The 15,996-nt window shown below is 43.5% G+C and overlaps 1 protein-coding gene across 2 annotated transcripts in view; it reads right to left on the bottom strand.

Annotated features, from left to right (window-relative positions):
• Positions 1–15,996, bottom strand: part of LOC311056770 (phosphorylase b kinase regulatory subunit alpha, skeletal muscle isoform-like) — a 45,074-nt gene that overhangs the window by 18,243 nt on the left and 10,835 nt on the right. For both annotated transcript variants that reach the window (XM_084073576.1, XM_084073577.1), the window contains 15 exons: positions 15,664–15,810; positions 15,335–15,388; positions 13,267–13,389; positions 12,137–12,229; positions 11,302–11,409; positions 6,860–6,938; positions 6,288–6,422; positions 5,184–5,293; positions 3,808–3,952; positions 3,545–3,623; positions 3,076–3,146; positions 2,408–2,566; positions 1,050–1,126; positions 807–949; positions 388–544 (listed from right to left, as the gene is read on the bottom strand). In XM_084073576.1, coding sequence (XP_083929702.1) covers positions 388–544; positions 807–949; positions 1,050–1,126; positions 2,408–2,566; positions 3,076–3,146; positions 3,545–3,623; positions 3,808–3,952; positions 5,184–5,293; positions 6,288–6,422; positions 6,860–6,938; positions 11,302–11,409; positions 12,137–12,229; positions 13,267–13,389; positions 15,335–15,388; positions 15,664–15,810 — 1,680 coding nt within the window. The remainder of the gene's footprint in view (positions 1–387; positions 545–806; positions 950–1,049; positions 1,127–2,407; positions 2,567–3,075; positions 3,147–3,544; positions 3,624–3,807; positions 3,953–5,183; positions 5,294–6,287; positions 6,423–6,859; positions 6,939–11,301; positions 11,410–12,136; positions 12,230–13,266; positions 13,390–15,334; positions 15,389–15,663; positions 15,811–15,996) is intronic.

The following is a 15,996-nucleotide window of genomic DNA, read 5'->3' as shown; positions in this document are numbered from 1 at the left end:
CCTTCCACGCGCTACGTCCAACCGGGGAAACTCTCCCCTGTCAGGTGACAAGAAGGTCAGTTGGCTCTCATGCATTGAAGGAGGCATGAGCTCGGCCCTGGGCTCCCTAGGCTGGTGGGGGGAGTATAGCGCCCCCAAAAAAATAAAAAGAGAGACCCTTTCGCCAAACCCACCTAGGGTATGGGCACTGATGACGCGGAGGAGAGGACACGCCCACAGCCTCCCCGGCGGGAATCGGCAGCGCTACCGACGGTGCCACCATGCCCCCCGAAACGACTTATTATTTATCAGAGCTGGACCAGAACGCCGACCACAGGACTCAGGTAAATCAATGAATACCTTTGCAACCATTATGTTAATGTAAGCCGTGTTTTTCTTCCTGCTCACCTCGTCCAGTTCCTCCACCTTCATCCTCAGCATCCCAGAGATCATCCTGATCAGACCCCAGTGACACAGCCTCCCCGCCTGCTCATACAGGTCACTGAGCAGCCTGCGCACCGTCCAGCCATGACCGCCATGCAGCCGCGTGTCCCACTCCACTCCCCTAGAGAGACAGACAGACAGGCAGGCAGACAGACAGACAGGCAGACAGACAGACAGACAGACAGACGGAATATTCAGAATTCAGGATATGTTTGTGTTGTTTTTATTGTGTTATATATGTTGAGTGGGGTTTTAATTGTGCGTAGTTGTGTATTTATTGGGTGTGTGACAGACCGTGTAGATGTCAGCCTGTGTGTGTGTGTGTGTGTGTGTGTGTGTGTGTGTGTGTGTGTGTGTGTGTGTGTGTGTGTGTGTCTTAGTACTTGTCCTTGTAGAAGATGTATAGGATGTCAGCCTGGTCCTGTAGGTTCTTGGTCTTCTTCAGGATGCTGACCAGAGCCTGGTAGTCTATCTGACCGTTCATGTCTCTGGGTAACAGCATGGGGGCCTCAGGGTCCCCCGCAGTCTGGACACAAGACACAAGAAGCCAAGGGCCCAAACTTGAAATAATGTGTGTTATAGGCCACAATGAAAAGATGACTGAATGTTTCAGGCTCAGCGCCTACCTTCCCCTGAGCGTCCAGCAGGTGGAGTCTGGGCTGAGGGGAGCGGAACAGTTTAGTGGGCAGATACATCTGGATGTCTGAGGAGGAAACACACACACACACACACACACACACACACACACACACACACACACACACACACACACACACACACACACACACACACACACACACACACACACACACACACACACACACACACACACACACACACACACACACACACACACACAGTTAGCCTGGAATGCAGATGGATTCGCTCCGTTCAGCAAACTTCTTTTAGGAAGAAAAACCCGGACTGGATCCGGATCTTCAAATAGTAATATAAACCGGAAGTTGACATTTTTATATATAAAATAAAAACATTACTGGGTTTGGTGATGCTCTATATTGTCTGAATCAACTTTGTTTGCATTCATTTATGTGCTAAAAGAGTGACTTTGAGCGCTGTTTCAGTGTACAATGTTGGTCAATGAGGAGCATATTTTGAATTATCAAGCTCAAATCACAGGAGCCATATTTTTGTGTTTCTTGTCCACCTTTGGAGTTACATCATGGCAAGGTAACTACACAACCCAAACCTCTACCAAAGTGGTCTAGCCCTTTAAAGGATGTGAATCACTGGCTTCCTTCAAAACAGGCCTGAAAACCCATCTTTCAGGAGGCCGCAAAGGGAGGTAAACTCACTTTTCCAATAGAAAGGTGATGGCATTCACTGCCTACATTCCTATTTGTTTTTCCCTTTTCTACCCAATATAGTGTGTTATATTTGTTGATGATATTGCATTTTGGTGTTATCTTTTATGCTATGTTGATGAATTGAATGCATCGCACCACAATGGAAACAAGTCCCCAGGACTTTTCTGTGTTATCCTTTTAGCTTTAACCCATTAAGACCTGAAGCCGATTCTACAACTGTCTTCTAAATCCAGTAAACAGTATTCTGAGAAATGCATGTTTCTATATCAGTGATGCTCAAACTTTTTTTTTATGTCAAGGACCCCCAAAATGTATTTTCCCGCGGACCCCATCTCAAAATATGTTGTTCCAGGAACCATGCAGAAGCAAAGATTTGAGTTAAAAGTGTTCGCTTTAAAACAATATCTATATTCAAAGATGTTCACGATTTTTCGAAAATAGCAGATCTACAAGCTCATAGCGCGGCACTCGGTGCCGCGCTATGAGCTTGTAGATCTGCTATTTTTGAATAGCCAAAGTGTAAAATAATGCTTTTTTTTTAAGCTCAAATCAAAAAATGAGACGGATGCGTTTCAGGTCTTAAAGGGTTAATGTCTAACTGTACCTCTGTGCTGTTTACACGTCTGACTAATAAAGTATTCAAATCAAATCCTAGTCACCATGTATGTTGAGTTCCCGGGCCTTGTGCACCAGAGACACCATCTCTCTGGTCCTGTTGGCCGTGGCTCTGAACCGGTTCAGACCGCCCTTGATGCTGCTGATGGTCACCTTGCTCTTGGACAGCAGGCCATCCAGGTACTGGGCCAGGTCGTCCACCTCTGTCCCCATGACAACCACAACAACAACATCATCATCACCGTCTGGGTGAATACGGCTGTATACTTTTATTCACATTTGTTTGACACACACACACGCGCACACACACACACACACACACACACACACACACACACACACACACACACACACACACACACACACACACACACACGGTGGCAGCGGTGGCCTAGTGGTTAGAGGGGCGGCCTTGATACCGGAAGGTCCCTAGTTCGATTCCCCAATTCATCACATCGATCATGAATCACCGCTGAATAGCCCTTGAGCAAGGCTTCCATGCAGGGTCCGGCTGGAAACAAGTTTCGTACTTAGTCCGACACCCTGGGTAAACAACAAACTTTGCTTTGCTTTTACACACGCGCACACGCGCACACACACACACACACACACACACACACACACACACACACACACACACACACACACACACACACACACACACACACACACACACACACACACACACACACACACACACACACACACTGACCACAGTCCATGAAAGAGAGGTGAGCACAGGAGGAAGTCGTTAGGAACTCGTCCAGAGTTCCTGTCTGGATTCTGGAACACACACATTGATATTACATTATTAATAGGATTCATCTAATTATTAATTGGATTCATTGAATTATTAGGAGGATTAATTTAATACTACACACACTGAAGAAGAAAGAACATAAAGGCTTAGCAGTAGTTACGCCTGGTTCCACCACCATAGAGTTAGTAGTAGATGGCCATATAAAAAACATTATTATACCAAAAGAAACCAAATGATTATACCAAACTAAACACGTTTTAAACTATAGGGGAATCATTTTGGAGATGCACGGCGCTGGTGATTCCGGTCGTGTGTTCTGACCACCTGATGACGTAAAGTTATGTCCGCTCTGACCGGATCAGAAACCCGAAATGGCTTTGATTCCAGGCTCCACCATAGAGTTAGGGTTAGTAGTATTTACCTGGTTCCACCATGGTATCCGTCCTGGAGTTTCTTCAGCATGGAAAGAACAGCAGGATCCACCTCCTTGTGGTCGTCAGCTGCAACAACAACAACAACAACAACAAGCTGTCATGGTTTCACTGCAGAATGTATTGAACGTTCCATGTTTCATCTGAACTTAGATTATTCCAAACCATGTTAAGGACTGAACAAATGATAAAAGCTCCATTGCACCCCAGTTAGGGGTTCAGTTAATTGCTTAAAGAGTTAAACGGGACGTACTGAGCATGCTCTGTGAGACGGGGAAGGTGACGGTCGGGCGGCCGGTCCGGCGCCATCGGGCGGCGAGGTACGACAGTTCTGTCCGGATCATCTCCACGATCATGTGATTGTCCAGAGACAAGTAGAAATGCTGGTGGTCAATGAACTGTGGGAAAGCAGAGGGAAAATATATTATATATTCTCTTTGCATGTTCTCCCTGTGTCCCCTAGGGTAGGTACCCTCACAAAAACATGTAGCAATCCTGGTCACTATACTGCCTCCCCCTGGTCAGCCGGGGCGCCTGATGGAGGAGAAAGGAACTGGTTGGAATAACGTGTTCCTTCCACGCACTACGTCCTACCGGGGAAACTCCACCCTGTCAGCTGATAAGAAGCGGCCTGCTCACTCCTCATGCATTGAAGGAATCATGAACTCAGTTCTAGGCTCTCCCCAGGCTGGCAGAGGGAGAGTAGCACCCAGGATTACATGCTTAGGCAATTGGCACTGGGTGAAAAATGTGGGATCAAAGTTATAGAAAAAAACAATATTATAATATAATTTAATGAGGTGTGTGTTATATATTCGGATGCTAAATGCATCTGTTCTGGTCCATCTGTTGTTATACCGTATTAATATATTCTGTCACAACCAGATCTCAGCTCTGGAACCTTGTGTTTCTGTGATATTGGGGGGGGGGGGGGGTATAAATCAGCAAAATGATGGAGAGTTGGTAACCAAATGCACCCTTACGGGTACATTTGGTTTCATTTTACACTCCCAAGAGATACATTATTGTTAAATATCTGCAAAACATTAAATAATTGTCATTTTTATCAACCTTTGCCTGTTATCTCTCCTATCGTACCAATTGTGGACAAAATCTTATCCAACGATGACAAAATATTCAACGTTTTGGGTCTGAGAGTCTAAATCTCATCAAACGGTGGTTCTGTGGCTCAAATGCTGAATAAATAATGGACCTTGATATGAAAAGGGTTGAAAAGCACTGCTTTAGTTAAAGGTGTAATATTCCAAATTCAGTGTGCAACATTCTAACATGGAAGCTGTCTCCGTACATTATCCTAAGTTAAATCCCAATGAAAATGGAAGCACATGGATATTGGCGCCATCCTTACAGAGGTAAACATAAACAATCCTTTTAGACCTTACAAAAAAATTAAAATGAACATTTCACAATCATAATATTGTTGTTGTTTCTAATATATATTTGTCTGTATAAAATGTGTATCAATATGAGCTATAAATCAAATTACCAATCCAAAGACAAGTGATTAGAATGATCAATGTGATTTCTATTTTAAAGTACAGTGGATGAGCTGCTGATGTTTTGCAGTCAGGGGGTCACATGTTAAAAGGTGAAAGGTCAGGAGGTCACCTGTGGGGTAAAGGTGAAGATAGTGTCTCTGATCAGGTAGAACTTGGAGGTTCCCAGAACGCCGATCTGTCTGTAGGGCCGACCCGTTAGACCCAGACGCTCGTTACGACCTGCAGGTCAAGACAAACTGTAAGACTCCACATCACAACCAATACTTAAAGTCTAATTCAATACATGTGGTTTAAATCAACAAATACATCAATGTCTGATCAACAGATGTACATGATCTTTGCTCTATTTTTGCCCACATTTAGTATTCCATATCCAATGAGTTAGTTTGATCTACCAGAACAAAAAGATCCAAGACAATATGAACCAAATGCACAGACAAAAACAAGACAATGACGGTTGTGCTGGGTTACTGTAAGTGATATGTTGTGGTTAAAAAACTAAATGTTTGTTAAAACAGTATATTGTGATAGTAATCATTACTATAGAGTGTGTGTTCAGTAACAGTGTTAAATAGCTCTATATTGTGATAGTAATCATTACTATAGAGTGTGTGTTCAGTAACAGTGTTAAATAGCTCTATATTGTGATAGTAATCATTACTATAGAGTGTGTGTTCAGTAACAGTGTTAAATAGCTCTATATTGTGATAGTAATCATTACTATAGAGTGTGTGTTCAGTAACAGTGTTAAATAGCTCTATATTGTGATAGTAATCATTACTATAGAGTGTTTGTTCAGTAACAGTGTTACATAGCTCTATATTGTGATAGTAATCATTGCTATAGAGTGTTTGTTCAGTAACAGTGTTAAATAGCTCTATATTGTGATAGTAATCATTGCTATAGAGTGTTTGTTCAGTAACAGTGTTACTATTAACTACTATTAATTACATTACTATTAATTAACAGTGTTACTGTCCCCTTAGTGGGGACAGGCCTAGTTTATTGTTAAAACGTAAAACACTATATTGTGATAGTAATCATTACTATAGAGCGTTTGTTCAGTAACAGGAGTCTCCCCATCGCTCCAACTCTTTAATAAACAGAAAATACATTTTCAGGAGGGTTACAAATTTCATATACGTGTGTGTGTGTGTGTGTGTGTGTGTGTGTGTGTGTGTGTGTGTGTGTGTGTGCGCGCGCGCGTAAGCACCCAATCTGGCGTAGATGTGACTGAGGACTCTGGCAGGCTGGACTCTGATTGGCTGGACCTCCTCCATGGTCTGTGATGTGATGTCATGATTCAACAACATCTGTTTGATCTCCTCTGTCTCTGCAATGATGGCCACTACACACACACACACACACACACACACACACACACACACACACACACACACACACACACACACACACACACACACACACACACACACACACACACACACACACACACACACACACACACACACACACACACACACACACACACACACACACACAAACACACACACACACACACACACAGTCTAAATTATTCCACTCTACTGTATGTGTATAGTATTTAGCAGATCAGATGCCCATTTGGATACTGATAATCATCAGTTCTTCTGGCAGAAAGCCTTGAGGGGAGACCTCTCCCTCATGCTACCAACTGAAAAGTGAACATTGTACATTTGACAAATGATGTACATAATGTATATAATGTACATAATGACTGACTGAGGTCAGTCATTATGTACATACTGAATGTACTATCTAAATGTAAATAACAAGGTGTGTCACCTTGTACGACCGGAGCAGATTGAGGGACGGTGGACAGTCTCCTGTTGAGAGGATCTATCTCTCCTGGAGCCAAGAACCCCTGCAGAGACAGACAGACAGGTACCGTTAGAGCAGACAGACAGGTTAGGACGGATATCCTAGCGCAGACAGACAGGTTATGAAGACAACACCTCTTAAACCAGGACCCCATGTTATGGGGGACATTTGTTTTTGATGTTCAGGCTGCATAGCAGGCTGAACATCCAGCCCTATATTGTGCTGATCAGAGCAACGGGTCACAGATGGGCTTCCCGTTGCGGCGCGTTGACGCCGTCTCATTCAACGCTTATGGCAGGGGTCTTCAACGTTTTCAGGCCAAGGACCCCCTAGCTGAGAGCGAGGGATGAAGCATGGACCCCCTACTCTATATTGTATAAAATTGTGTTCCAGATGAAAGCTTTTTTTTTTACTTAGTCTGCTCTTTTTTCCCTCTACACCTATAGCCTCTTTGCCAAAAATAGCAGATCTACAAGCTCTCAACGCCTCGCAGCGCGAGGCGTTGAGAGCTTGTAGATGTGCTATTTTCGGCTAATGTTCCCCTCAGAAAAGGAATTATAGGGTTCAAGTGGTTAATGTAAAAGAACTAAATCATATCACGCAAACATTTGGTGGACCCCCTATAGTAGCTCTGAGGACCCCCTAGGGGCCCCGGGCCCCCTGTTGAAGACCCCTGGCTTATGGAGTTCAACATTGGTTTGACTGGCCGTTGACCAATAGGAAAGAAGCTTGTGGTTTGACCCTGCTTGGCTGACATTTAATTAGTTGTTTTCTGTCCGTGAGCAAAACCACTCCAACGTAAGTGAAATGAACTATCATGTAGATGAAGCAGTCATCCTACGCACGCGTTACACATTGTATCTTGTCATCTCCCGCCTGGACTACTGCAACTCCCTCCTGGCTGGTGCTCCGGCATCTGCCATCAGACCTCTGGAGCTTGTTCAGAAAGCTGCAGCTCGTCTGGTGTTCAACCGCCCCAAGTTCTCCCACACAACTATCCTTCTCCGTTCTCTACACTGGCTCCCCGTAGCAGCTCGGATCCAGTTTAAAACCCTGGTGCTAGCCTATAGGGCAGTGAAAGGAACATCTCCTTCCTACCTCCGGACTATGGTTGATGCCTACACCCCTGCCCGACCACTTCGGTCTGCCACCTCGGGGCGACTGATTGCCTCGTCACTCAAGGGTCCTTCTGGTCGATCGACACGGTCACGACTTTTTTTCTGTTCTGGCCCCACAGTGGTGGAATGAACTTCCCACTGAAGTCAGGACAGCAGAGTCACTGCCCATCTTTCGCCGCAGGCTGAAAACCCACCTCTTCAGGAAACACTACCCTTCCTTTTTGTCTGGCTTACTTGTTGTTAACTAGTTGTACGAACTCTTGTTTTACTGTTGTACTGTTTTATTTGATCTTGTTTAGTCGATACACTTTTTGTATTAGCTCGTGCTCATTTTATTTTGCTATTTTGTCTCATCTGTTTAAGAAAGTAGGTAGCTGATATATAGCACTTTTACCTTAGCGCTAGGTATACTCTTGGTTGCTTGTTTTTGCAGGAAATGCACTTAAGACTTCTGGTGATTAGTTTCGTTCCCTATCTATGTTGAATGCACTTATTGTAAGTCGCTTTGGATAAAAGCGTCTGCTAAATGACTGTAATGTAATGTAATGTAATGTAATGTAATGTAATGTATTAGCCAGAGATGGGAAGTAACGAAGTACAAGTACTTCGTTACTGTAACGAAGTACTTTTTTCGAGTATCTGTACTTTACTGAGTACTTATTTTTCTGACTACTTTTTACTTTTATCCGTTACATTTTAACACAAGTACTAGTACTTTCTACTGAGTACTTTTTCAAAATAGGCTCGAAGTACAAGTACTTTAGTTTTAATGCTAAATATTAATGTTGCTTGGCAGATCAAATTAAAAGAAGCGCTCATCCATGCAGCAACGCTCGCAGGGTAGAACGTCAGTATACTGGCCACAGTGAGTCACACACACCGGTGTGTAACATAGGCCTACTGCAAATGTCTACTTCCTGTAACTAGACTAAAAAATAAAGCTAGTGTTGACTAATCATAATACCATATGCTCTTATTTTGAAATCGTTTTTAGAAGAAGTGTGTTGTTTTGCTGCCACCATGACGCTGATCTGTAAGACTCGGGGGGGAAATGTAAACATGAACTCACGTGGATTATAAACGCAGATTTGGGCCAAACGTCATATTAACAATATGAAACCATGCTCCTGTGACTTAAGCACGTTGGAAGTGCGTTCTTTTTGAACCTCCGAAGCATTAGGTGAGTGGTTATTAATTATATCATGATGCTGGCTAAAAGTAGTTCTACTCTGTGTGTGTAAAGCCAAAGGTCCGCACAACTGTAGCTTTGGTTTAAAAAAAAAAGTCTACATGGTCTTCAGGTGCACAATTTTTCGGTAATTTCTGGCTTTGCAAAGCCATAGCTTGTTAGCTGTGTGTGTGTGTGTGTGTGTGTGTGTGTGTGTGTGTGTGTGTGTGTGTGTGTGTGTGTGTGTGTGCGTGTGTGTGTGTGTGTGTGCATGCCTGCGTGCGTGCGTGTGCGCGTGCGTTTACTTTGAAGTAGCCAGTATTGTATTGGCTATTTTGTTCAAACTGTAACAAAAAAAAAAAGATGGGGGGAAATGGTCTAGATCAGGGGTCTTCAACGTTTTTCAGGTCAAGGACCCCTTAGCTGAGAGAGAGATGAAGGAGGGAGTGAGGACCCCCCTAGCTGAGAGAGAGATAGATGAAGCAGGGACCCCTTAGCTGAGAAAGAGATGAGGCAGGGACCCCCCTAGCTGAGAGAGAGATGAGGCAGGGACCCCTTAGCTGAGAGAGATGAAGCAGGGACCCCTTAGCTGAGAGAGATGAAGCAAGGACCCCCACTACATATTGTATAAAATTGTGTTCCAGATTAGATATTTTCTTATCTTTATGTCATAGATTGCTTAGGCTGTCATCAGTGTTGTGTAAATGAATGTTTTTGGGGCGGTGTAACCGCCCCCTATAAGTGAGGTTTGGACACTGACCAATCCTGCACCGTGATTGGCCAATAGTCTACAACGCAGTCTACAACCCTAACCCTTCCACAGTCAATGCAAATCTATACTTTTGCAAAGTCAGCCAATCACATTACAGCTAGTGTAATCACCACTAGCTGTAATGTGATTGGCTGACTTTGCAAATTCAGGACTGTGATTGGCTAGCGAAACACATGACACATGTGCAGCCCTATGAATAGCAGTATGGACTTAAAAAAAACACATATGTTTTTTTTTAAGTGAATCACTTCCATCACTGTGATGACCACTGTGACCACACCGCCCACTTCACACTGGGTGTGATTTTTGTGGCGGTGTAGCCGCCCCCTATAAGTGGGTTTTGGACACCGACCAAAAAACTTATGTACCCCCTAACCCTTCCATTGTTAATGCAAATCGATACTTTTTTCATATCAGCCAATCACATTACAGCTAGTGTCATCACCACTAACTGTAATGTGATTGGCTGACTTTGCAAATTCAGGACTGTGATTGGCTAGCGAAACACATGACACATGTGCAGCCCTATGAATAGCAGTATGGACTTTTTAAAAAGTCATTTATCCTTTTTAAAAGTGAGTCATGTTGTGATGACCACACACCGCCCACTTCACACTGGGTGTGATTTTTTATTAATTTCGGACATTTAACCACTTAAAACCTTCAATAGTCTACGTATTAGTACTTGATTTGCTCCTTTTCCCCCCTACACCAAACCTCTTTGCCGAAAATAGCCGATCTACAAGCTCACTATGCCTTGCAGCGTGAGGCGTTGTGAGCTTGTAGACCCTAGACCCTAGGGGTCCCGGACCCCCTGTTGAAGACCCCTGGTCTAAAGTAAAGTCTATATGATTAGAACATGCATAAACATTCGACAATTTAGCTGAATAGGATGGGGTAGGACTACGCTACTGTATTTTAACATCAGTCATAATGGTGGTAGCCTACTTGGAGAAGCAAATATTTTCTCAGGTGGTACTCAGTGTAAAAAGGTTGAGAACCACTTATTGATTTCAAAAGTTGGGTCGACTACTTGTATGATTCCTCACATCACAGTTTGGAAACCAATCCTGGGCCAGTTTTAAGACGTGTGTTTGGTGCGGATCTTTTAAGTTTAGTAGCCTTGGGGTACATTTGGCTTTGCACAGAAATATCCGGTAAAAATACTTTTACTTTTACTCATAAAGTACATTTCAGAGCCTGTACTTTTTTACTTTTACTCAAGTAATTATTTGAATGAGTACTTTTACTTTTACCAAAGTAGTTTTTTACACAAGTAATTGTACTTCTACTCGAGTACAGAATGTCAGTACTTTTCCCATCTCTGGTATTAGCGTGTGTGTCTAACCTCAGCCAGCAGGCAGCCCAGGATGTAGAGAGACTGTCCCCACATGAGAGGACACTTTCCCTGGGGAGTCCTCTCCACCGAGTGGGGGCTGGCATACTCCTCCTCCACCTGGAAAACACACACACACACACACACACACACACACACACACACACACACACACACACACACACACACACACACACACACACACACACACACACACACACACACACACACACACACACACACACACACACACACACACACACACACAGTTATCTCTGAGCTAATCTCTCAAGACAAATGTCAGCACCACTGCCCTAAACATACTGTATAGTGTTGTTGTTAGTAGGAATAAACACAGAAGCACCCGGGAGGAAGTGGACTAAGAAAGGGGAGGAGCCACACCGAGTTACTGTTCCTAAACAAAAAAAAGAGGTGGTGCCCCCCAAAGGCTAAAACAAACACTACCGAATGGGTTCCCAGATTGTCTCAGAGCACATCAGAACAGGTTCTACATCAACTGCAAGCTGGTTTGGGCAATAAATGAATACTGAATGTTATATATGAATATAATATAATGCATGTACACATTAGTGACACCTCCCCCCAATAAACAACTAATAACATTAACTGTGTTTCATTTATGTGTTACTGTGTGCCAGCATTGATGTCTGATGTACTGTTAACTTCATGCAGGCAGACAGACAGACAGACAGACAGACAGACAGACAGACAGACAGACAGAGAGACAGGCAGGCAGACAGACAGACAGACAGACAGACAGACAGACAGACAGAGAGAGAGAGACAGACAGACAGACAGACAGACAGACAGACAGACAGACAGGTACCTTGTCAGGAGGAACACTGTATAGTTGTGGTAACAGATAGATTCCATCCCGTTTGATCATAATGGCCTCCAACGCCTCACGGTACTCTGCTACCTGCACGCACGCACGCACGCAAGCACACACACACACACACACACACACACACACACACACACACACACACACACACACACACACACACACACACACACACACACACACACACACACACACACACACACACACACACACACACACACACACACACACACACACACACACACACACACACATTTAAACTATACTTTTTAGGCGGACAATTTTATGAATGTCATTTTTATCCTTTTGTCCATGTTTACCCTAATACTTAAAAAAACAAACACGTTTCTAGTAGATCAGATAGTTTTGCTGCACGGCACTGCAAACTGAGTATAAATAAGGCATAACTCTAACCTATGAACCGTGTCCATGTCTAAATGCATAATCCTAATCTCAACATAAATGTTTTCCTAATTAAAAATGCAACTCTAAATATATATATTTTTTTAACCATAAAGGTCCTCAAATGCTATATAATTGTAGGGACCTTTGGCCCTCACAAGCACAGTATAGAAACACACACACACACACACACACACACACACACACACACACACACACACACACACACACACACACACACACACACACACACACACACACACACACACACACACACACACACACACACACACACACACATTTAATATATTTATTGAACACAAATAGTGGTAGATGCACATACAAGCTCAGAATCCCATTGACATGTCTGATCTGTCTATGGATACAGGAAGCAGCATCTCCTCCATATGTGGCGGCTGCCTATTATCACAGATATCGAGCAGAATTTTGCTAATGCTTTAGCTTTTGGCTTTGGAATTCCTGCCATCTGCAAACCCCTTACAACTTGTCTGTGGACGTTGCCAAGGCTTCCAAATATAAACACAAGTAGTTTGCACCTGTACCCAAGTTGTTCAATCTCTGAGAGGTTGGTACACACACACACACACACACACACACACACACACACACACACACACACACACACACACACACACACACACACACACACACACACACACACACACACACACACACACACACACACAGACCTGTTCAGGACACTTGTTGAAGATGCCGTCCAGGATGAGGTAGGTCCAGAACAGAGGCCACTCACACTCTATGTTCTCAAACAGCTTCAGCTCACTGGCCTCATAGTAGATCCTACTGGGGTCCTGCAATAATACAATAAAACAATACAAATGTAGTATAACATGTACAAATTCAGTTTGACTTGGTATCTATGTGTGTGTGTTGTGTGTGGGCGTAGACTTGGGGTATAGGGGGCGGGAGTCAGTGGCGTGCACAGACATTTTGAGGGGCAGGTGCTCAAGTAAATTATACTTTTTTTTGTTGACTTGGTCTGCTCTTTTTTCCCTCTACATCTATACCTCTTTGCCAAAAATAGCCGATCTACAAGCTCACAACGCCTCGCGCTGCGAGGCGTTGTGGGCTTGTAGATCTGCTATTTTTGGCTAAAGTTCTCCTCAGAAAAGGGATGCTAGGTTTCGAGTGGTTATGGTAAAAAGAAAAATCATATCACATAAAGATTTGGCAGACCCCCTGTAGTAACTCTGAGGACCCCCTAGGGGTCCCGGACCCCCTGTTGAAGACCCCTGCTGTAAACTGAAAAAAAAAAAAACGTTTTTTTTCTCCTTTTTTTCAAAAGGGCACTTCTGTTCAAGAGGGCAAAGGGCAGGTGCTCTAGCACCACCTAGAGTCTATCTGTGCACGTCCCTGGCGGGAGTGATGGGTGTGGGGCAGTGTTGATTTTGTCAGCTATTTTTTATTTAGTTTTAGTCATAGTCTTTTGAATAAAATTCCATTTAGTTTTAGTCATATTTTAGTCATCTGAAATGTTTTACTTTTTGTCTAGTTTTAGTCGACTAAATATCATAACATTATAGTCGACTAAATCTACAGTTGATTTAGTCGACTAAAATGTATGTTTGGGCGGTGCCTTGATGGCGTCGTAATGGCAGATTTTACACTTGGTCGCATGCTGAAAATAGCCAATCTGCAAGCTCACAACGCGTCGCAGCGCGACGCGTTGTGAGCTTGTAGATCGGCTATTTTCAGAGCGTAACACCCGAGTGCAACCAAAAATAAAATGACTTCCCTCACTAACGTTTTAGTCTAGTTTTTATTTGTTGACAAAATTGTCAATATATTTAGTCTTAGTTTTAGTCATCAAAGCTTAGTTTTATTTAGTTTTTATTTAGTTTTCGTCAGTGAAAAAGGTAGTCGACAAGCATTTTTCCTCATAGTTTTAGTCGACGAAATCAACACTGCTGTGGGGTGCTCCCCCCTGGCTCCAGTGAGCTTGTAAATTAGCTATTTCCGTTGGTTTGGGGATTTAGAGGGGGGTTGGGCCGGGGGTGTGGGGGAGTTGTGTGGGGTTATGTTGACCAATACACACCATTAGTGTTAAATTGGAGCTTGAAATGTACAAAATGATTGCCGTCAAAATGTAAGTACCAAAGTAAAAGGGAATGGTGCATTTATCCAAAGCGCCTTACATAGATTGCACATTACATTCACCCATTTACACACTCAATCACGCACCGATGGTCGGAGGAAACCATGCAAGACACCTGCTCATCGGGAGCAATTAGGGGGGACACTTAGACACTAACTCTGGGGGAGGCGGGGATCGAACTGGGAACCTCGCGGTTGCCAAATTCTCCTTCTACAGCACTGCCACCCAGGATTGGAATAGTCTAACCCCATCCCTCAAAAAAGTCAGTTCGCTGGGCTCATTTAAAAGAGCCTTAAAAACTCACCTTTCAGGAGGCCAAAAGAGGAGGTAGTACCATTTTCCCGTTAGACAGCCGACCCACCCCCTGTTGTTGTACATATAGCCCCCCCCCCCCCCCCCTTTTTTTATGTTTTTATTTTTTGTTGTACATAGTGTTATCTTTTTCTGTATTATTTGTATTGATATTTGAACTGTGGTGCCACTATATATGTCTATGAATTGAATACCAAGGCCTTCATTGGAAACAAGACTTTCATGAACGGACCTGTTAGACAAAGTATTTGTAATGTAATTGTGCCGTTTTTCATTTTTTGCCTAATAAAATATTCAATCAATCAAAAAAAACATCTGAGAGGTCTTACCTCTTTGGGGGTCCTATGTCCATCTCTGAGGAAACGACAACAACCATACCTCCCCTAGACAGACAGACAGACAGACAGACAGACAGACAGACAGACAGACAGACAGACAGACAGACACAAAGACACAAAGACACAAAGACACAAAGACATAGTTGTTGAAAAACATAATGTTGAAAGACGTTTTTGAAACTAAAACCTACTAGTGAACTTACATTATAACTTACATTATAACCAGCATATATTCCAATAGAAGCTTGACCATAAGGAATACGTGACCATATAAGGAATAAGTGACCATATAAGGAATACGTGACCATATAAGGACTGACCTGTAGCTTGGAGATGATTTCTTCTTTGGTGGTGTTAATGATGTCGATGTCCTCCACTGCGAAGGCGGGGTAAGAGATGATTGACAGCACTCCTGCGTCCAGCTCCTTAGAGGTCGACGCCCTCGGCAACATGGAGCAGATGACTGACTGAGGAGAGAGGAGAGAGGAGGTGATGACCGACTGATCACCTCCTCTGATCATCCCCCCCCACCCTACTGTCAGGCCAATATGGAAACCCATCGTCAAAAATAAGGAAAAAAACAGCGCCCTCTGCTGTTTTTTTTTCTCCTTTGAATTAGACTCTGGGAGGACCGCCCAATAGAATGTTGATAA

This window comes from Gymnoscopelus microlampas (assembly GCF_963454915.1).
Source record: "Gymnoscopelus microlampas genome assembly, chromosome: 2".
Lineage (NCBI taxonomy): Eukaryota > Metazoa > Chordata > Actinopteri > Myctophiformes > Myctophidae > Gymnoscopelus > Gymnoscopelus microlampas.
This window is presented reverse-complemented; position numbering and strand designations above follow the sequence as displayed.